Source organism: Bolinopsis microptera, chromosome 7 (genome assembly GCF_026151205.1).
Source record: "Bolinopsis microptera isolate Bmic1 chromosome 7, MBARI_Bmic_1.0, whole genome shotgun sequence".
Classification (NCBI taxonomy): Eukaryota; Metazoa; Ctenophora; class Tentaculata; order Lobata; family Bolinopsidae; genus Bolinopsis; species Bolinopsis microptera.
Window position 1 is genome coordinate 18,733,006 of NC_087078.1, and position 22,884 is coordinate 18,755,889.

At 38.7% G+C, this 22,884-nt stretch overlaps 1 protein-coding gene across 6 annotated transcripts in view; it reads right to left on the reverse strand.

The window, feature by feature from the left end:
- LOC134818959 (ankyrin repeat domain-containing protein SOWAHA-like) overlaps window positions 1-22,884 on the reverse strand; it is a 51,246-nt gene that overhangs the window by 17,499 nt on the left and 10,863 nt on the right. For 3 of the 6 annotated variants that reach the window (XM_063828697.1, XM_063828696.1, XM_063828698.1), the window contains exons 4-7: window positions 16,447-16,541; window positions 15,607-15,700; window positions 4,685-4,730; window positions 3,033-3,287 (exon numbers count right to left, since the gene is read on the reverse strand). In XM_063828697.1, coding sequence (XP_063684767.1) covers window positions 3,033-3,287; window positions 4,685-4,730; window positions 15,607-15,700; window positions 16,447-16,541 — 490 coding nt within the window. The remainder of the gene's footprint in view (window positions 1-3,032; window positions 3,288-4,684; window positions 4,731-15,606; window positions 15,701-16,446; window positions 16,542-22,884) is intronic. The other 3 variants (XM_063828700.1, XM_063828701.1, XM_063828699.1) reach the window with 1 other exon arrangement.

Consider the following 22,884-nt stretch of genomic DNA (forward strand, 5'->3'; position numbering starts at 1 on the left):
CTTGTGACATTTTATCGTTGCAAGAGACAAGTTTTTTTCTAATTTTCACATTGATTGCCCTAAATGTTTTTGAATGTTTTATCCAATCGCAACTTTGATTTCCCAGAAATAAGTTGCTTAATAATTTCATATGTAAAAGTTCAAAATTATTGCGTGACCATCACACTGATATAAATTATCAACTATAATGACAAACTCATATTATGGTAAACATGTGGAGATACCCTAAAACATAAAGATGTTGTGTTCAACAGCCGTTATTGGTGATAGTTTCCAAACAAGTGCTCGCCAGTAGTAACACATCATTTTTATAATACGCCTGGTCTGTTAAACACAAATAGACGAATCGCGGATTTAAGTAGAAGAATGTCTAGATTTAAATAACGAAAATTGTACGATGGGCGTAAACAAATAAGACATTTAAAATCCAACTGCACTGAGGGATTAATGATGATGAGAATTTTGGCACCATATTGTAAGTTTGTAAGTTGCAGATCAGAGGGAGTTGTCGTACCAGTTTTCTGTCATTCAATTAATAACCTCGTACCATTCTGATAGTAAAATGTTTGCACAGGAATATACAATATATATATATATATCAGATACAATAAATATAACAACCGACTGGATAAAATCCCTTATAAGATTTCTGATAGAATACGCAAGTGTCATTGTCTCAACCTGATTGCCGCGAAAAGACGGGAAATTGTCTGTTTCAATATATAACTAGCTGTTAAATACCTTAAACTGTGAAACGCAAAGTTTTAGGAGAAGCATTTATTTATTAACGCCGCTTGACAAAGACAGAAAGGAAGATCGTAGGGGGGTGACATGTTATGTACCAGATCAACGTTTCATTTTAATCACGTGGTAAAATTGAAAACTTTAGTTCCAGTCGCGAGCGTAGCGTAGCAGAATTTACTTACTCGCGACAGTTTTCCAAACATCCCAGTTACGGGTAATATCAGAGAATTAAGGGTCTTATTTTGTACAGACTGTTGGAATCTTAGTATTATACTGCTCACATACCTGAAGTAGCTGCGCGTTGCTCGCTGGACAGACCCATTAGTTAGAGCTCATATAACAAATACTTTTACGAGGACGGCACGATTGAATATTACTGCGAAAGTTCGAGTGCACTTCGGTGGATGACATTCACTATAACTACTATTAGCCAGACAACTTACTACAGTACTACAAAACCAGCCTGTCAACAGATTTGGCTAATGCCACAAATTCACGAGTTCTGACTTCTGCTCAGTCAATGAGGTCCGCTCATGAGTCTTGTTAGAATTTCCAATATTCAGGATTGTAGTCATTTGATGTTGTGACGATTTCTATGCCAATTCTTATGCATTACTCGTAACTCGAGCGTTCAATATCAATTGCATTTTTAAGCAAACGAAAGCAGAAGTGTAAGCTTTTCCCCATTATGCTAGCTATTTATGGTTGTCATAGCAGAAACCTTTATCGCTCAAGGCTGAAGGGTAAAAAGGAAGATAGTAATAATAAATCTACGTTTCATTTCATCGCGTGGAGTTGGATTCTATTGTAAGTTTTTATGTAAGCTTTTATTGTATGCCAGTGTACAACACAGTTGAATTTTTACGACGAAAGTTTTCGAACAGTTCTGTAACTTTCCTAAGTCTTTGCAGACAACCTATTGCTTTTATTTATTTGTGGCATGAAGTAGCCAGTCTGTCAACAGAGTGTCAGAGTTGGCCGATGGCGCGAGTCCAAAAGTGGAAATTCTGATTTCTGCCGAATGAACCCCTATCATACATCTTATCAAAACTTGCAATATTTCAGGATTGTAGTAATTTGATGTAGAGACGGTTTGTGTGTTACGTGGTACGATAACCTGACTAAATATGGAAGTGTTTAATGAAATAGGCGACAATATTTAAGACTAATAGCCGACTGTGACGCAAATTAATAAATCAAATAAAAGTCTATAAAATCAAAGAAGATTTATGTATTAGCCAGAGATCCATAACAATATCAAATGAAGACTTTTATAGACAACAACGGATTTTTTTATTATACTCGTTATCACTATTATTTATGTGTTTATGGCACATAATATAATTTTATAATTATCAATCCTTAAATGATGCTGTAACCTCACAAAAATATATTTGGTTCCAAGAATGTTAGAATGGGCCAGGTTTAAAATTAATTTTTTGCGCAGTACAAGTAGGAACAGTTAACAGCAAGAAAGGAACAACCAAACAAGCTGTCATTTTAGACTCGGAAACAACACACAGAGAAACTGGAGAAGAATGCCGGCAATGTAACATTACAATAGAAACTGACTACATTATAGGTAGCCCTTTTCTCGCTGTAACTTGACACGAAACTACTGGACTACTATACACTCCCCCAATGTGGCAACTGAGACGTGTGTGTACTGTGTCACGTGATCAAATGCAAAATAGACAATATTACTAATTACACACATATTATCCCATAACTAGACAACATTACATACTACATATTATTATCCCATAATTAGGAATATATCCCACTAATTAGGGATCTGAGAGTGCTTGATGAGGTGTGGGAGACGGGAAGGGAGGGTGTGTACTAGTGAACTGTAAGTTGAGCTCTTAACAGTTAACATGCAAACACATATCGTGCAAAACTCAGGACAGCACATCGGGCCAGCCTATTGTGGTGCGTTCCTTTAAACCGCTGCATGCTGCGCGCTCCGCAAGTTACTGGCCCAATATGTACGCTAAGTTTTCCACAGACTTTTACATGCTCATTTACAACAATACTTGTTTTAATTGAACCCAAAACATTTATTATGTACATATATTTAAGATAAATAAACCATCTGCAACTCGCTTTCGCGGAACAAAACAAACAAAACAACACATGGAATTGTTTTACCCAAAAAACATTCGTTTTTACGCAATATATTTACGAAAACATTTGTGTTGACATCCCCTAACGGGAGGCCCTGAAACACACCCATCATACCATACGACACACAACTATTCATACTATTCATACACCATAAAACGTACTGTACGGATCAAAGGAGTTGCGTCTGACATGAGCGTATCCAGGGTGATTCACTTGCAGCGTGTCTCCGTCTCCGCTGCTATCCAGGGGGAGCGACATGCACCTCGTCCGTCCCAGGTCCTCGTCCTGATCCTCGCAGTGGTCGTCTGTAACACTGCACGACCTCGCACCCACCCCACTCCGGAGTATCTTATACTTGTTCCGGATATCCAGCATCTTGGTTGTGTTACACCGGGGCAGTGTCTTCCTTCTCAAGCCTGTACCGTTGTTACCGGGGTAACCACACGTGACGTCATCAACATCACATGACGTCATCACGTGAGCGTCAAACTGGTACCGTGACGTCATGGTGTCTTTAGAGTTCATTCCATGCACGACGAAAAACAAAGACACCCCGACAAACAAAAAGAGATAAATTCCAAAACAACGAACAAAGGACAAAAGTTACAACAATAAAATATTTCGCTCTGACACAGTTGTCTCAAGCGTGACAAAAGGAGACGTATGCTAGTTTTACGTCGTTACCATAGTAACGGTGCGTGTCGTTACCGTAGTAACGGTTGACATGACGACCCGCGCCCAACGCTTCAACACAAGACACCTTGCAGTTGTTAAAGTTGAGGCCTGTCATTAGGCAACTTATTTAACAGTTCACTTTTCGACCTTTATTGGTAAATCTTGCTGTTAAAAGATGCGACTTTGTTCAATCGAACGTTTCTTTACTGGGCAGTACAAAACTTTGGTGAAGAGTCAACTTTCCCGCGATTTTTTCTCAAATTTATGGCTAAGGATCAGAGTAAAATACAGTTTTAAGTTGCAAGCTAATTCAAGATAATATGCAAGATACGCTCGACAAGGATAAATTAACAGATGGGAGAAGCGGCGATTGAGCACAGTCAAAGAAACACATAAGTGGGAAGCCAGTAATATAGATTAGTAAATTTAGGAGGGGCTTCACTCGATAGCAGTGTTACACTGGTTCTAGGGTGAATCATGAGAATATTGGAACATATTTTGTAGAGACAAACTATGTTGGGAATGAAACTACAGCGTATAGTTTCCAGGGTTAAACTTAGGTTATTTTGGCTGTGCATGGTCAATAGTGACACTGTTAAAGACACGTACAAACTGATAGTTTAGTTGCTATATATTCAGTCACCATTGGGAGACATAGACGACCAAGTTTTGTCAGATACATGGTCCTAATTCTGCAATTTTAGAAATAAACTGGGCTACAGTAAGATTGGAGAACAAACTTTAAACCTTTTTCTTGGTGCAGATTGGGACCAACAAAATACAATCTTTAAAATTACAGCTCAACTCCATGAGTTTTGCATATTCAAATCCTGAAATATACAAGGTGCGAGAAAACAACAACGAAACAACACTCATTTCCCATGCAATAATTGACAAACACTCAAGAAGGTCTAATACGATGACATGCAGTCTCATATCACATATATATCCGATAAAGAGTGAAATTTTACCAGGTACAATTACTGGTTATCAGCATATATCAGCATCCAATGAGTGCTACAAGCCTGCCTCCCTCTAATAGTAAAGATTATTGTAATCATCAGAACATGAATCAGAATGCTTTAAGAGAGACTGCTATACAATTGTAATGAAAAGTAAGTGGAAGTTATGGACTTACTTTCTTCTCGGAGGTCTTCATGGGTGTTAGAGTCGAGTGTGTCCGCCTGAAATTGGAGGAATGTTACTCCTTTATAATATTATCACTGCTTTATTATTCAACAATTACAGTCTGATTCAGATTTATAGGCAAGTTTTAGAACTTAGTGTTATTGGTGGCTTGTTTTAGTTTTACCAGATAGTTAAGAACTAGAAGGAAAGTGTCTAAAAGTTATATATTTCCATTGAATCCGATAAAACCAAAATTTAAGGTTTCTTCAAAAATTTATAAAATTGTTGATGTATATCTCAGTTTCATAACAAAAAACATGCCACTCAGTATTTTTGATGAATTGTTGATAACTGGTTTTTCAGACCGTATACGAGTTTCTAGATAGAGGTTGGGATGTATGATAACAATCTTGTTACTGTCGATAATTTGTTAAAATTTCAGGTACGGTACATACATATATCGAAGACCGATATTTGCACAGTAGATTTCCAAAATGTCAAGAGTGACAAAAATAGTCCTGACATTCTTGATATTTTCGACGTGGGTGGATGAATGTCAAACAAGTGGGAAAATTTATTGAATTTTTCTAAATTTCTGACAAGCCCATGTTAAGAATTTCGAAGGAATTTGTTGACAATCTCTTATGACACACCATAACCTGAATTTTAAAGATGGATGTCGGAAATGTGGAAAGTTTTGAACATTTCTCAACCTCAAAAATTACAATATTTTGAGATGGACTACCCCAAACTGTAAACTTCTCTGTGAGAAGTACAGTGACATAAAAATTGAAAGCTCACGCTCAGTGGTCATCTAATTTTTAAACCACATTGATAAGTCGTGATTACAGAAAAATATAAAGTTCACTAGTTGACTGTTTTTGATTGGGTGTGCAGTGAGCAGCTAAAGTCAAACTCAGATTAGCTAGGCAATCCGTTAGTCGTGCGTCATATTATGCTTTTAACACAAACTAGCTAACTTTAACACTAACTAGCTAACTTTAACACTAACTAACTGTGATAACTAATAAAAAACAGTCTAAGGAACAAAGCTGGCCAACATATTTGCGATCAAGAACCACAAATAACTGGGTTAACACTTAACAAGTTGGATTCTCTTACAAGGGCGTAGCCAGGAATGAGGAAAATTCAAGAAAAGTTATATTTTCCCATTTTTTGCTAACAACAGCCCCGGTCTTACAATGCATGTATCTCGAAAAGGGGTATAAGATGACTGAGGTAGAGGGTAAAAGGCCCTGGCAGAGGCTTGGAAATAAAGCAGGCATCTACCCGAATATCCCACACCAAAAACATACAGTACCTCAGGCTGGAACAGGGACAAAGTCCTGATAAAGTTCGCGGTCGAGGTAGATGGCGAGGTCGAGGGCGAGGTCGAGGGAGAGGTCATGGTTAAGAGTCGAGATATGCACTATGGTCACAGAGGAGTCACAGAGGAGTCACAGAGGAGTCACAGAGGAGTCACAGAGGAGTCACAGAGTTGTCTCAGAGGAATCACACTACGATCACAGCACAGTCAAACAGTATGACAACAATTGGATGACGCCCAGAAATCTAGCATACACACAGAGAGAGCAAGGAACCACTCAAACTACACGATGTGTGAGAGATATGCAAATATGTGACTGAGTGAAGAACGGCAGGACTAGTGCAGGAACACCTATACACAGTACAGATAACAGAGAGGGGTTGTCAGTGTAACTATACACACACAATGACAGGATTACTAGAGCCAATGTTTGGGTTGAGTACCAAATAGAGGTGACTGGCGCCACAAAAATGTGCAGAGCATGTTGTCATCAAGGTTATCGGGGGATATAATCATGGATATCTGTGACATATTGTGGTGATAAGACTTACTACAATGCATGAACTAAGGGTCCTTATTTTGTCGGCACTGCACTGGTTCCTCGCGGTTGCACCAGGATCTTATCAGTAAGGAGCACCAGGATCAGTAAGGAGCACCAGGATCAGTAAGGAGCACCAGGATCTTATCAGTAAGGAGCGTTTGAACAGTTTCAAAATAGTTGACAACTACCACGTCGGTGTTATTTCCACTACAAAGAAATGTTGTGCCAATCTGTGTAACCTAACTTGAATCAAACCCAATAAACACATTTTCAACCGAAAAGGCTTCGCAATAGGTCACCCATGACCATTGACCAAATCAGTAGTTACAATTCCCCCATCAGGATACATGTTTCCCACGTTTACCAAAAAGTCATTTACAGGATAAAGTAAATTGAAAATGTAATTTTATAAACGAGCGACTACTCAATCCCCGGGACAGTTTAAAGTTGAAAAAAAGGCCAAATTCTTGAATTTTTCTGATCTGGTCTAGGATTAACTGGTCGGAAGTTTGAAATTTCACTACATCCCAAATAGCTTCATACAGTAAAACCCCGATTTACCACAGAGTTTAGAGGAAAGGAAACATCCGCGGTAAATAGGGGTTCGCGGTAAATCGGGGTTTAGTTTGTTTGTTTAAGTTACCCTGTCATCATCATCAGCTTGCACGTGCCAAATAACAGCTGATATTATCTCCCTCTGCCTGCTCTTCCTCCGCAAGGTATTCCACTCCCTGGGCGAGATACCGTCCGTGTTCTCCGAGTCACAGCTCCACGACCGAGAGTACGAAGAGGCTCGTCTCGTCGTCATGGTGACGGATCACGTGTCAGGTAACTTTGTCACGTGATCAGGTAACTTTGTCACGTGATCAGATGTATGTGACGTGATTATCAGCCGAAAATCAGGTTTGAAAACAACTGGAAACGATTTTACGGTAACAAAGTATCCCTGACACAACTTTTCACTGAGGACAAGTCACCAAGTCTAGGGCTTGAAAAGGTCAGATTCTGTAAACAGACGAGGAATAGTCGGAGGAATTAGTTTCTGAAGTCTTCTGACTTGGCTGTAACGTAACCACTCCCAAATACCGTCTGTTATGGGACAGTATGACAACTTTTGAGCGAGATGTTGTCCTGAAAAACACGACCAGTGTCTATTTCGCTGCAAGGTCGTTTTGAAAGAAGCACTGAACTGGCTGCTTACCCTATTTGAATCGTTTCCTAAATTCTCTTTCAACGAACTAACTCTTTAAAATCTCGTCTTGGTGTTTTTCTCAGCGTACGTGAAGTTTCTAAACCAGTATCTGAAGAATATGAGGTGTCGTAGTGAAGTTGCTGCGCCTGCTGTCGACATTCCACACTACATGAGCTGGGAATCTAACGAAAAGAGTAAAAGTGAGACGCGTTTGTCAAAGGGAAAAAAGCAGCAGCCGTACTTGAATAGTAATCGTACGAGAAAGGCACTCAACGCATTTCTATCACCTTTATGCGCATAATTAGCTTCAACTTATTCGTATATTAAGTTTGTAGTTAAGTAAAGCGTGTCATGCGCTCATTATCAACCCAATAGCAGCTGCCTGGTATCGGCTCGGGCACGCTGGGCTAACTCCGTGTTCTGTCACTTTTCATTTGAGCCAGAAGACCGGACCAAGTGTCACAAAGTGCTGCTCTGGGAGCGTTCATCACACGCGGGGAGGACGGCGCGGGAACTGTTCACACACCGGCGTGTGGTAGAGGGTAGAGTTCCCTCAGTATCTTACTGATCAGTACTCAGAATATGTTAGCTCATGGTGAACCGAGAATGGGAAGATGTCGAGTATATATAAATAATATATAAATATTATATGTAATGTGAGCTGCAGCGTTTCTCAAGACCTAGGCCACGCCTCGCACACTAACACGTAGCACCTAGTCGGACACAACGATAATGGAGGTGGGAAACTGTGTCAAAGAAATCTTAATTTTGGTAGAGAAAATAAAGAAGAATAAAGGATCACATGAGGTCGTGAACTTTAAGGAGGAACACGTGACCAAGTAATGAGAGTAAAATCTTTGTGCGGAGGTAAAGTGCAGGTAAAATTGGTAAAGGTTGTTAACAGTGCTGGTTAATGCTCGTTACACTGGGTGGTTATGTTACCTTCCCGGGGGAGCAGGGGGCGCTGCAAATTTGTCCCCATCGGGCCCAACATACTCTAGTCGGCCTTGATTAGGGTAATTTTAAAGATCGAGCAGCGTGTTGATGTTCTTAATGTTACAAGGCGGTAAAGATAATTCGTATAAAGATATCCATCCTAATGAGAACATTGGTTACCCGTTACTGTCACTAACGAAATAACTCCTCTTTCGATTAGCATGCAATCGCTTTTACATTATGTTTATTGTACAGATCAAGATTAGAGCTACGGTTCATGACTCCATTATCCATCAAACTTGAGATATTTCCAAATTATCAGATTTAGCGTGCTGCCTGCTGGAGGCATGGTACAGGAATACAACTATAAAGCCCGGAGCAGATCAACTAGGCACATCATATTAGCACACAAAATAAAAACAATATACCAAACTGACAGACTAATTGGTACTTATTTCGTTAAGATAGAAAAGTTGTGAAATCGGTCAAAACCAAAAAACGCGTACAGACTTGTCGGCAGGCACCAATGCAAAGTGCGCGCAGAGAGGTATATATTTTTCAGCGTGCTAAAACGATATTTATCTTTACTGCTGCGCGCCAGACATGAAGTCTGGCTTTCTAACGCTCAATTTTAGTTCGATTGATTGGCGCCCATTCTGGCTTGAGTTATGTTTTGAAATTCGAGCGAGTAGGCGTGTTTCTGGATTGCCATATATCACGGTGTTCACCTAATAAACGGTTATTTGTAAACAATGTGCATTTTATGCTATTGTTTAGAGTGGATATATATACATATCACCGGAGACTCGCGGGCGGAACAAAATATTGCACGCGCACGCGCGTGCAATATTTCATATGTCCCCGAGGGCGCTAGCCCGAGGAGGACATATTTTCGTATAGCACGGAGGGCCCATCGGGCCCGAGTGCTATACGATTTTTCCGCCCGCGGGTCGAGGTGATGTGGATTATATCCACCAGCGGGCGTATTACAGTTAATATATAATTTTATAAATAAACAATGGAGCTTGTATAAAAGTCATCTCTAGAAAAGGTCGCCACTAATTGTTGTAACCATGGTAACACGTCACGTGTTCAATGTAAGTCAATCATAAAGGGCTGTGTCGTATATAGGGGCTGGAGATGCACTGCATTCCTGGGCCGTGGGAATAATGAATGTAATGTCAGTGACGATGAATATCAATAATATAGGGGGATTATAGTGCTGATGTGTATTATGTAGTGTGTTATAATAACTTTGATATAAATCAAAGTATCATGTCATCTGCTCACGAGCTGCATGAACAGCCCTACCGGACACCAAAATAAAATGTATATAGTCAGTGTAATAAGGAATTTCACATGGAGACGATACAGAAACTGAAAATATTTTAGAGAACTCCGGGCTATATTGCTACTGGTCAAATTAAATGTCACTTGTTAGCGGGCTATATCATGAGCGGGCTGTAGAGATATCGGGCCCTTTGACAGCGGGCTGGTGATAGCCCGCTATGCGAAAAAGCGCACGCTGGTGGATATAATAACAAATAATCGTCTGCGTGGGAAGCGAATAGTGCATTATAGTGCATTGTAGTACATTATAGTGCATATTGATATAGTGCATTGTAACAACACACTTCATGTTATAGTGACGTCACGAGATAGGCTGGAAGAGCGTGGGAAGCGAATGTATTAACCACTATACCACCCGGCCACTATATCATGTATATGGATGGATATTTGTTCAAAAATTCCAGCAATTTCCAAGCTTCTATCGTTTCAAATAAACGTACAATGAGCTATTGAAAACAGTCTGACATTGAACCCAAACTTCAACATAATTACACGGATTTTAAAAAATATCAATATCTCAGCAATCCAAGTTTTCCAAGAGACAAGAGTTGTGCGCTCTGAGATCAGTATGGCTACAATAACTACATCTACACAAATACAATGATACCAAATATTTTAACCACCTAATATTAAAAGTTTTACAATCTTGGCAACGAATCACGAAAACAGCAAATTAAAAGGAAGACTTTTATGTGTTGTGTCTAGCTGTCTGCAGCACAGCTTGCGATCACACCGTTACCACGTGATCACAAAGTTACCATGACAACTTGGTTACATGACAAAAGGTCGACAAACATGGCTATTGTAACATGGTGTGAGTACTAAAATAGAGAGCTTTGTAACAATACCAAAATAGTGCATTGTAGTGCATTGTAGTGCATTGTAACAACACCCTCCATGTTATAATGACGTCACGAGATATTATTATGAAGTCTGGAAGTTGGGTGGAAGTTGGGATTGTAAGGGACATAACTCTCAAGTACAATGGTCTGATTTGTACAAGTCGGGAAACTTCTGGAATACATCACCCTCAGTTGACAGCTCTATTCCGACTGAGATCACGGTATGTTCAGAGCAGCGGGCAAAATCCAAGGGAAGTTATAGGCTTGAATACGTGTCAATACAGAGTACATACTGGTGTGAAATAGCAAGAGGAGGTGTTATTTTCAGTAACCACGGACAAAGATTTGGAGGATTTAATTCAAAGAAATAGGATTTAAGAAGGTCTTAAAAAGCTGATTGATAATTTGAAGAACTAGGATCTAAGGAGTTCTGAGAAAGCTGTTGAATAATTTATATAACTATAAGCAACCATGAACTAATAAATGTCACAACTATGTGGGCGTATCAGTTTGTCAATGGCGAGAATTAGCATTAATCGAGACAAATTTAAATAAAATTCTCTGAAAATAATTAGTCTCGGAGTGGTTGAGAACACAGCTAAAGAGGGCAGTACGTTACACCCTTACGCAGTTCACCTCACCCACTCCCCACTAGTTGACCTCACCCACTCCCCGCTGACGGAGGGTTACTTCGTGGGTGGGGCCAGATTAACTACAACTCAGAGAGGCGTCAATATTACCATACTTGTTAAATAATCCCAGTCAAAGTAAATGAGCATATTAACAAACGCACTAACGCAAAGGCTCTTTAACTTTATTTTATGAGTCAATCCAAGTCAAGATCTGAGGAGCTGGGAGGGATGTGGTTTGCTGCGGAGTGTTTAGTTAAAGCAAGGAATTAGAGGTGGATTATTAGAGGTGGTTTATTAGAGGTTTGTTAGAGGTGGTTTAATCGTGCAGGTAGATTGCTATTTCACAACATTTAGATTAGTGTGGATCTAGGGGATGTAGAGGGTAGATGTAGGAAATGTAGACAGTAGAGGGTAGATTAAGGGAATGTAGAGGGTAGATGTAGGAAATGTAGACAGTAGAGGGTAGATTAAGGGAATGTAGAGGGTAGATATAGGAAATGTAGACAGTAGAGGGTAGATTAAGGGAATGTAGAGGGTAGATGTAGGAAATGTAGATAATATATTAAGGGGAGGTAAAGCGTAAGAAAACAGGCTGGAAATATTTTTGACTCCGGCTAGACGTAAAAATGCAGAGAATGAGAGGTACTGGAAGTGTACCAAAGAATGCGGTGGATATATAGGGTGTTTTTATGAAGGAGCAATCTATATATATATTTGTTAAATAAGTGCGGACATGTGCAGGTTAGCGGATGTCTGAATTGCTTGCGGAGGTCTGAAAGTTGCTAAATCAGAGACTGAAATAAACTGAAACAGTAAGTTGTGTACTTCATAGCAACAACTGTCTTAACTTTGTTACATATTATGTATGGGAGTTCTATTTTTCTGATTTGTTTTTTAGATAGGTCACTCCGCAAGCAACCAGGCACCAGGATTACTATTTCAGACCTTATCGATCAATAACATTTAAGAGTAGTAAACTTCAAACCCTAAACGCTACATGACACAAGTAAATATATAAACCTAAACAAAAATGTAAAAGTTGTACAAAGAATAAAGTGTCGAGCAAAGTAAATTTAGATGTCACGAAAGTGAGATGTAGTTTTAAAGAGCGGCTCACGAATCAATCGAATTTCGTTAAATGTTAAAAGTATATTTTTAAAAGCAAATTTTCAAAATTCCACCACAAAGAAAAGGTTCAAATATTTAAAATGACCAGTAATTTTTCTTTAGCAGAGTTAGTGAGTTTACTACAGCTTCGTTACCAGAAAGGCTTATTATTAAGAAACGTCAAGTAAACTGAGATGAACCGCTTACTACTAAGCCCAAAAATAGGCTTGGTCAAGGAAGTCGACTGTATGCTTTGGCAAACACTTGTGTGGTCTTTAATTATCTAAACTTATTCCTACCCTGTATCCTTCTTCAATTATGGCACTAAAAGTAACATTCATCAAATCTAATCTTAAGTACCCTGTACCTATTCATATCTCAAGTGTTCACAAGGACTACACAATGACGCACAAAATAGAGTTCCGAGGATGGACTATAGGATGGAGCGGACTATTTTAAATTCTCACGAATTCAATGCGAGGAGCGTTCTTCTTCTAATTGTTAAGCAGCCAATACTGTCCGCAGGATGCAGGAGTAGAAGGTAAGAAAGCTGCACAGGGGACACAGAAGTGTGCATTAAGTGTGCTGGCATTTGTTAACGATATAAGCAAGTAAAGACACACCTTCCAAATATCTGTACACTGAAGTTTATATGAAGCTCATTAGTAAAGAGTATAATATATAAAGAAAAGTGGCATTAGTATAGAGTTTCTCGTGGGACTGATCGATCGAGGAAATCAGGATTTAATGAAAGAAAGTAACAAAGTTTACTCTGTTGTATCCCCCTACCCCCTTTTTTCCACAGAAGCGATTGCTAACTCGCCGATGGAGCCTCCGCCTTCCGGAAAAGGAAATTCTTCAGTCAAAAAACCTCGTAGTTCATACGGAAATTATTATAGACAATATAAATATTCAATCATGGAATTTCAGGGCTTTATTAACGCAAAATCACGATAAGAAGCCAACTGCAGTGCGGAAGGGCACTCCAAAAAGTGAAACTGAACTTTGTTGCACATTTTAAAAGCGGAACTAAACTATCTATCTCCATTTCAACGGGACACGATAGCACATCTTTTTGAATATCCCTGAATAATTTACAGCTCTGACATCTCCACTGAATATGCAGCTGCAGGGCGTGAACTGGCAATGCATACAATTTGTCGCGGGAAAAGTTTCACACTTGAATGTTTTCTAGTGACCTACAATTACACCTGATAATACGTGGCAGAGCATGCCGGAATGAGAGGTAGAGTTTGAAGACCAAACACCTGATTACCTTATTTGGAAGTCAGTTTTAAAAATGCGGAAGTTTGCGGTCCATTAAGCATACCAAGTGGTCACGTGGTTGAGATATTCGGACGTTATTTCAGTGACGCACGTGTGACAAACGTTTGATAAGCTGCGTGAAATACGCTGGATAAAACCACGAGTTAAGCCTATAACAGTAAACGTACAATGTTACAACTCGGTAAATACGTAAATATAGCAAGACTAAGTTCTAACACAGCATAAAATTACAGTGGTCTAAGATGGAACACTGTCACTGCAATCAGTTACACAGTTACACAGTATGTATTGAATGGACCATTGAAGGGCGCTAGCGGGAAACGTCCTCGTTTTAAATTGCCGGGTTGGTATTTCAGGAAGCCTGACTTATCTCGGAGAGCGGCAGAATCAGCGTCTGGTGCACCCGATCAGGGGAGCGGAAGGGAGGGACACAAACAATATGAATACGAAGAGAGCTGAATAAAATGTCGAACAAACCAGCATTTTGTCATTGTACAGATTCCCAGTACTCGGTCCTGACTTGCAGGCACAACCTCCCCCCCTGCTCCCGTCATGACATACTAGTTCTAATTTTACTCAAAGATAAAACATTACATTGTTAAGATTTCAAGAATGTTGTTTTCCCAAAACGGCCATCATGAGACAAACCAAATACAGCGCGGCAAACCTAAAATATCGCGTTAAACTATATGATAAAAACTCAACACTTAGCAGTACTCCGGAGAGGGAGGATCTCACTGTGCATACTGATGTAGACAATAGGTTTTGTGAGTTAAACCTAACGAGTGTGGACCCAGCCCGAGAAGAGACGAGAAGCCCAGAAAGCTCGAGAACAGACCTGAGTACGGCAGGAGGGGGGAAGTTTAGTTGTAATGATTCAGAGTCAGATTGTATCATGGTTTGAGATGATGCGGTGTCAAAATGTGGTTATCAACAATTTGGTAATGTTGTCTGTTTGACAAGTTTTCTGTGCCAACTGCACCGTGGAAATGATATCATAATATGTCTGAGTTCTAACCGTGGCTACAACGGAAACTAACGAGTAAAACTACAGGTAAATGAACTTTGTGAGTTTAACAAAGGAAACGTATAATGGTTCAGTTCACAATTATAATATCCATGCTGTTATTGGCATTGTGCGCTGTTTGTGCTCTGTTTGTGCGCTGTTTGTGCGCTGTTTGTGCGCTGTTATTGGCATTGTGCGCTGTTCTATGTATAATTGTATAATTGTGGGGTGGTGCCTGAAATATCACTGAACTTTAGTGTGAGGGCTATTTGAACGATAATCTCAGATTAAATTTTGTTGATAATTTTAATAAGGCATTAGGGGGCCAAGATAATTGTTTCTCGTTATTTTGCAAAAATTATAATTGACATTCGTTCTGAATTACGTCATTACGCATACATGTAAAATTACAACTGTCAACTTTCCAACTGTCAACTTTGAAACTCCGTTTATGGTATGCAGTGTTTAAGGTATGCATAAAAGAATTCATTGCACAAGATTTTTAAAATTCTCTAGCTTCCATATTCGCAAATTTAATCTGTGCGTTCTACATCAATTAAAATTCGAACTCAAGTGGCATATTATAAATCACTTATAGTGATGTTCAAGCCAACATTTTCAAATGACAGTTTTTAGGGTGTCAACCCCCGCCCACCATGACCTACCTTGGTTTCCCTGTTTAACATTAATGATCCCAAAATAAATAACTCACCTTGTCGACAAAAACACTGTTCCCATCTTCTTCTTCTTCTTCAGCGACTTGATCCGGGAAATTAACAGCTACCGGCGGCTTCTTCTGCTGAGCTCTGGAATTTGAATGTTTTGTCAATATTCAGTCAGTGGTAAGATATACGTTTTAATTGTTTGTAGAAATGGGGGAGGAGGATATTAATTTAACAACCGACTCTAGAAAAGGAATGGTGAGCAAATTGGCATTTTAATATCAGTATAATCCATCTAAAAGCCATTACGATGAATAATTGGTAAACATTGCCTTTTTTAATTTCTGCAAAATTTCGCTACGGTTGGTTGAATGGAGTGTCATATTGGGCGTGATTTAGGCGACACTAAAGTCACACCCACGCTAAATTCGTGGCAGGGAAGCTAATTAAAGTGCACGCAGGAGTTGACGTTAAATGTTGTAATTTTGTTTCGTTCAGACCACACAGAGCTGTCAACAAAACCGAAATGTGACGCACAACACTAGAAACGCTATTTGTAGTGGGTAGAGTTTTGAGGTCATCACCGTGTTATATAACTTGTTTCTTTTACTTTTGACAACGTCAAGTAAAGTGGATGAATTAGAAGTTGTTATTTGGGGTTTTGGGGTCATCACAAAATGTAAATAAAATCCAGTACAATGTAAAAAGTGGAACAGTAAAGTAGAAAAACAAAACGTTAGTTAATGAGGATTTTAGGTCGTCAACAAACATGAATGTAGTACAGTTTATTTTTAAAAGCGTAAGTGAAAAAGTCAAGTAGAAAATAAAGAAAAATTGCTGATTACAATATATCCTTGTGTTTGAAATTTGAATAGAGGTAGACTACTTACGTTCTATTGAACATGTTGATCGCATTGATGGAGGCTTTTCTGATTTCAGGTCTTTTAACTTGTGTGGGAGTTACGACAGCATTTTCATTCTGAGGCTGCAAAAATAAATTGTCAGAAAAGCAAGCATTTTGATTAGAGTTCCAGAAATTCAGTAATATTTTAGGGAACGAACTTTCCCTCCCTCAACATTTCACCAGTTGTTGCCGGATTAAATTAGAGACTGGTTGTGGGTAGATAAATGGTTAGAGTAACGGAAAATATTAGCTGTCAATTGCTGGGACACATGTTGAGGGACATGTGTTGATGGAGGGAAAGTCGCGAACCCACATTTGCATCATGAAAATTCACAACGCTTAGAACAACGCCAATACATTAAAAATACACTAGAAGGTGGAAGATAATTAGCTATAACTCAAAGCTAGAAGAGATTGCTGTCACCACTAACTGATTACAACCGCAAATGATAGCACCCCGTATTATAACCCTTACACAGGTGTTTATTTAAACGTTATAGGAACAGCGTGACAGTCAATTTCAGTGATTCAAGGAGATAATCCAATGTCTCGTGACAATGATCTAGATTTATCGTTATGCATACGAATAGCGCCTGGCGGCAATGTTATTACGATACTGATCGATACATTAAAAGACTTCAGCCTAGCACCAGTTTTAATATTGTAGACATTGTCTTCGGACGGTTATATCTAATGAAGGGACCTGTTATCAGATTCTAGACTAAGGTGCACCCGAACAGCCAGGTATAACAATAAACATTGTAATGCACAATACGGACTTCGCTTGAACTTTTCGATCCTCTTTTAACGAAAAGTGAGAAGAAAATAAATTACGATTAGATACAAGATTCCTCATCTCATGATGTTGAGGAACAGCTACAAAGCAGGTTCCGTTAGAGGTCGTTCACATATTACGTAATCAGGTTTTGGACAATTTGTAACCCCCCCCCCCTCCCCCTCCGTAATCAGTTTTACACATAGCTATTGTGTACAAATTACAATAGTGTAATCATTTGGAAACCCCCTTTCCCCTCGGCTGATTACGTAATATGTGAAAGACCCCTTATTTGTCTTGCCCATAGGTTTCCAATTCAGCCTCCGAAAACATGTATGATTATGAGGCATAAATCTAAAGACCGAAGTAGTAAGTTGCACTGTAAGTATTGGTGGGGAGCATCACGGCTCTCAGCAATACGTGTGACAAAATCAAATAGAGCGAATAACTTAACTATTATGAACCAGTAAATAAATAGTACAACCAACATTTCAGCACGCAGTTGCCTTTTACTAAGGTCATGACTAATGATTACGAATCATTTGTTATAAAATTCCTAACATTTTTAAGTTATTTGATAACCTCCTTCATGATGAAGATGACATCATGATTGAACTCATCTACCTTTACAAAAGAAAGTGCTCAGAATTTATAGCAAACCCAGAATGTTGGTGCTCTAAAGATAGCGATACTGCGAAAGGTGGATATCGTCGAGCAATTTGGCCCTTCGACAGTTTGACTGTTTTTGTGCCGTGTCCAAAGAGACAGAAAAAAATGAGGTTTCACGTACAGGTAATCACATCATGCGTTCAATTCCGTTTCAAAGAGAACCATTTCCTGCAATTATTAAGCATGCTGCCTGCCTGCACAATTTTGAATTTGAAGCATGATAATAATCAACGTAACGCGCGCGTCAAGCGCCGCGCTAATCTAATTGAAAGCGCAGTGTAGACCACAAATTGCGAGCTCGCGAGCCACGACTTTGTCTTATTTTGAACTCCTAGTGTCCCATAAACTAGTTAGAACTGCGCTAAATCTAATTTCTCTCACACTGAAGCCATGACCCTATGGTGAAGCCTTTACTTAGCCGCTTCATTCAGGTTATTTCCATGAACATTCTCAAGTTGGGGCCAGCATCGCTAATTTAAATCGTTGGTAGAAGAGAGACTTTAAAATTACGCTAGACTGTTGCACATTTAGCCTTGCGTTTTGTGAGTGTTAAATTCAGCGGAAATTCACGAAAGAATTTCTTTGAAGAATAATATTAATATTCAGACACATAATCTCCTTAACTTCGTACACAAACGTTAAGTCACGAGAAATCAAGATTTGTGGCCACCGCGGCACCGCCGTTTTAATGTTTTGTTACGACAATCATTCACCGACCCAGTCATTGAAACGTGACACGAAGCATCCTAATCACAGGACGGTAAAGAGTGCAAATAGTTAACATTCCACAGAAGGTTTATACAGTACGTGATATTTTATTTTTGTAATTCACTTTTCTCGAAGTATTGGGTCCTACTGCATATTATGCAACCTTTCAATTCGATTATCCTGTACATAGTTCCTAAACTAAAAACATCACATGCGGCCTTTCTTCAGCTTTCACATTTCAGGTTATTTTTATAGAGGGTCTCAGTTTACAAGTATTTATATACCCAAGTTAAGCGTATATTCATTCAGACTTTTACTTAAGTCTAGTTATACATTACTATATCATATATTATCGAACTAAGGTGTAGTATTGCCAGATCCAAGTTCATTTTGTAACGGAGTTTTATATTAACAGAAACGATGTAACAGAGTCGATATATTTTAATGTTGCCATGGGGTGGCAAGTCCCCATACATCGTGGTCCGGTAGTTTCATTGCGTCCTAATATAATGCAATCTTGTCACCGACCAATGATTAATAACTGTGTAATGGGATATTATATGATAAATAATTGTGGGGATAATGAGTTAAATTAAGATTACACTTGTCCTCAAACGAATCAAATTAAGATACATTTCCTCTGCTTACATATCGATATCAATATTATCAGATAAGGGTATTTGTGAACAATTACATAGTGCATGGTAGGTCAATGTCACCAGTTTGACCTATTCATATTCTTCACTAACAATGGAGGTAATATTAGAAGGCACCTGGCACAACCACAAGGGGACCGTTCACATATTACGTAATCTTTTTTTACGATTTTTACCCAATATTAATGTACAGATGCAGGGTTATCCAGAATTATTGTACATTCTGCAGAATTTTCCAGCTAATATTCCTCCGAGAAGTGTGATGTTTTTAATAAACTGAACAATTATATTATTGTAGTTTTACTGCCTCTCAATGTGGAGTATATTTGATAAGTGCGGCATAAAGGCAAAGTAGCGTTGAGTAAAAATTAGCGCCAAAGAAACCATATAGTTTTAACATTAGTATGGTTACTTGTTTTCTTCTGCTTTCACCTTTCGGGTAATTTTCAGTTATTATTAGTTATACACTGTAATGTTTACACGGAAACATTAAATGTATCAAATAATAAAACTTGTACACTCTTCTAATATTCCATTACATAATACATATTTTATTAAAAAGGGGTGATGTTTGTGATATTTTGGATGAAATGGCTGTTTATTTCAGCAAAGGCGACGTGGGGCTTCAAAACCGGCCGAGTATGAGAAATAAGCAGTTCCAGAGAACCCATAATAGTTAGTATGGTTTAGCTGACCGCGTCACACCACGTGACACGATCCAGGGCGGAAGTGGTTATTCCCTTGAGAATAACACATGATAACAAGTAATTCTTATATCACCTGGGATCAGCACTGCACAATATCCTCTGACAGTATCCTTTTATTATTTACTACTACCTACTTAGACAATATCCCTGTCTAGTGTCTACTCTCATTGTCAAGCTACCGTGTGACACTTGAGTAAGTGTTCGTACCGAGCAGTTTTTCTCAAGAAGAAGAGTTACTAAACCTGAAGGAAGACCAAGAAAGAAGGAGGGCTGTATTTACATGGGTTCTGTTTGAACTTTACACACTGAGTTAGATACTGACCGTTACACAAAGAGAAAACTACAAGACAGCTACATTTGCTACAAGACAGCTACATTTGCTACAAGACAGCTACATTTGCTACAAGACAGCTACATTTGCTACAAGACAGCTACATTTGCTACAAGACAGCTACATTTGCTACAAGACAGCTACATTTGCTACAAGACAGCTACATTTGCTACAGACAGCTACATTTGCTACAAGACAGCTACATTTGCTACAGACAGCTACATTTGCTACAAGACAGCTACATTTGCTACAAGACAGCTACATTTGCTACAAAACAGCTACATTTGCTACAAGACAGCTACATTTGCTACAAGACAGCTACATTTGCTACAAGACAGCTACATTTGCTACAAGACAGCTACATTTGCTACAAGACAGCTACATTTGCTACAAGACAGCTACATTTGCTACTAGACAGCTAGATTTGCTACAAGACAGCTACATTTGCTACAAGACAGCTACATTTGCTACAAGACAGCTACATTTGCTACAAGACAGCTACATTTGCTACAAGACAGCTACATTTGCTACAAGACAGCTACATTTGCTACAAGACAGATACATTTGCTACAAGACAGCTACATTTGCTACAAGACAGCTACATTCGCTACAAGACAGCTACATTTGCCACAAAACAGCTACATTTGCTACAAGACAGCTACATTTGCTACAAGACAGCTACATTTGCTACAAAACAGCTACATTTGCTACAAGACAGCTATATTTGCTACAAGACAGCTACATTTGCTACAAGACAGCTACATTTGCTAGAAAGACAGCTACATTTGCTAAAAGACAGCTACATTTGCTACAAGACACCTACATTTGCTACAAGACAGGTACATTTGCTACAAGACAGGTACATTTGCTACAAGACAGCTACATTTGCTACAAGACAGCTACATTTGCTACAAGACAGCTACATTTGCTACAAGACAGCTACATTTGCTACAAGACAGCTACATTTGCTACAAGACAGCTACATTTGCTACAAGACAGCTACATTTGCTACAAGACAGCTACATTTGCTACAAGACAGCTTCATTTGCTACAAGACAGCTACATTTGCTACAAGACAGCTACATTTGCTACAAGACAGCTTCATTTGCTACAAGACAGCTACATTTGCTACAAGACAGCTACATTTGCTACCTGGTAGATAGTTTGACAAATAACTTTCAGCTGGAATGATTGCTTTGCTATAATTTGCCATCCCAATCTTAGTGGCCACTGGTTTTGACATGTTATCTGTATAATTATAAGCCTATAACACTGGTTTCTTTATGCTATTTTTGGAGATAAAGAGGGATAAAAAATGTAACCAGATCAGTTGATAATTTGTATTCTTAAAGAAACGTATCTCCGTTACACACTGTAGCATAAGCTTAGAGACTATATAGTTTTCTAGGGTGAGATGAATAACACAAATACAATATGATACTCATTTACAAAGATTATTAACTAAACAGGAAATATTAGAGAGCCTCCTATTCGTATAGTGTTACAACAAGACTTTTCCAGCAACGACTTGTTTCTATTGTAAAATAAGTATAACTTAGCTCTTCACTGTGTATGGCGACACTGCATTAACTAATTCACTGACTTTCCAAGAGGTGTGTTGAGTTTACTACAGGCTTCAAGCTAATTCTACAAACTACTTGAGTCAACAACTTTGTTATGAATATAGTGTAATTTAACAGCTCAGCAATGTTCCACTGCCAAAATATATTTAAACCTGTTACATGCCAAAAAATGTCAATTCCGCTATTTCAATAAGTCAACACTTTTAAATAGTTAGACGTAAAATATGTAAAATATGTACGTTTGTTGTGACACGTGACATATCTGTTAGCCGTTTTGTCCCCAGATACCACTACAATCATCCCGTACAGCTATGTGTTGTTCACAAACTTCACATACATTCCTCGTAAACTCCAGAAATGAAGCTGGCGTGTGTGAGTAACAACATTAAGTGATAAGATGCTTGTTTTTATACCGCATGAAATCTACGAACATTAAGTGTCTCTGTGTGTGTGTAGCATGTATTGTAGCACACACTACACTGTGTATACACTTACTTAATTACGAAGCAACTACACCGTGTTTATCTCAATATTAACATTTATATCCTAACATCGCATCTTAACCATGCGTGATATGTATCTTTACCAATTAAACCATGTTTTTAACATGTATTTTAACATTTTAACATTATTTTATCATGTATTTAGCACTTACACTGAGCAAAACGGGCTGGTTTCGTTCTAAGAAGTGGGGTAGAGAATGTTAGTTTGGCACCACGTACAGATACCGTTATTCAATATAAGTTCACACTGTTTCTCCCAGTACTACTGCAGTACACGTCCTATACAACACACATTAAATATCCTGTCTCTCCCAGTACTACTGCAGTACACGTCCTATACAACACACATTAAATATCCTGTCTCTCCCAGTACTACTGCAGTACACGTCCTATACAACACACATTAAATATCCTGTCTCTCCCAGTACTACTGCAGTACACGTCCTATACAACACACATTAAATATCCTAAATCACACTGTTTCTCCCAGTA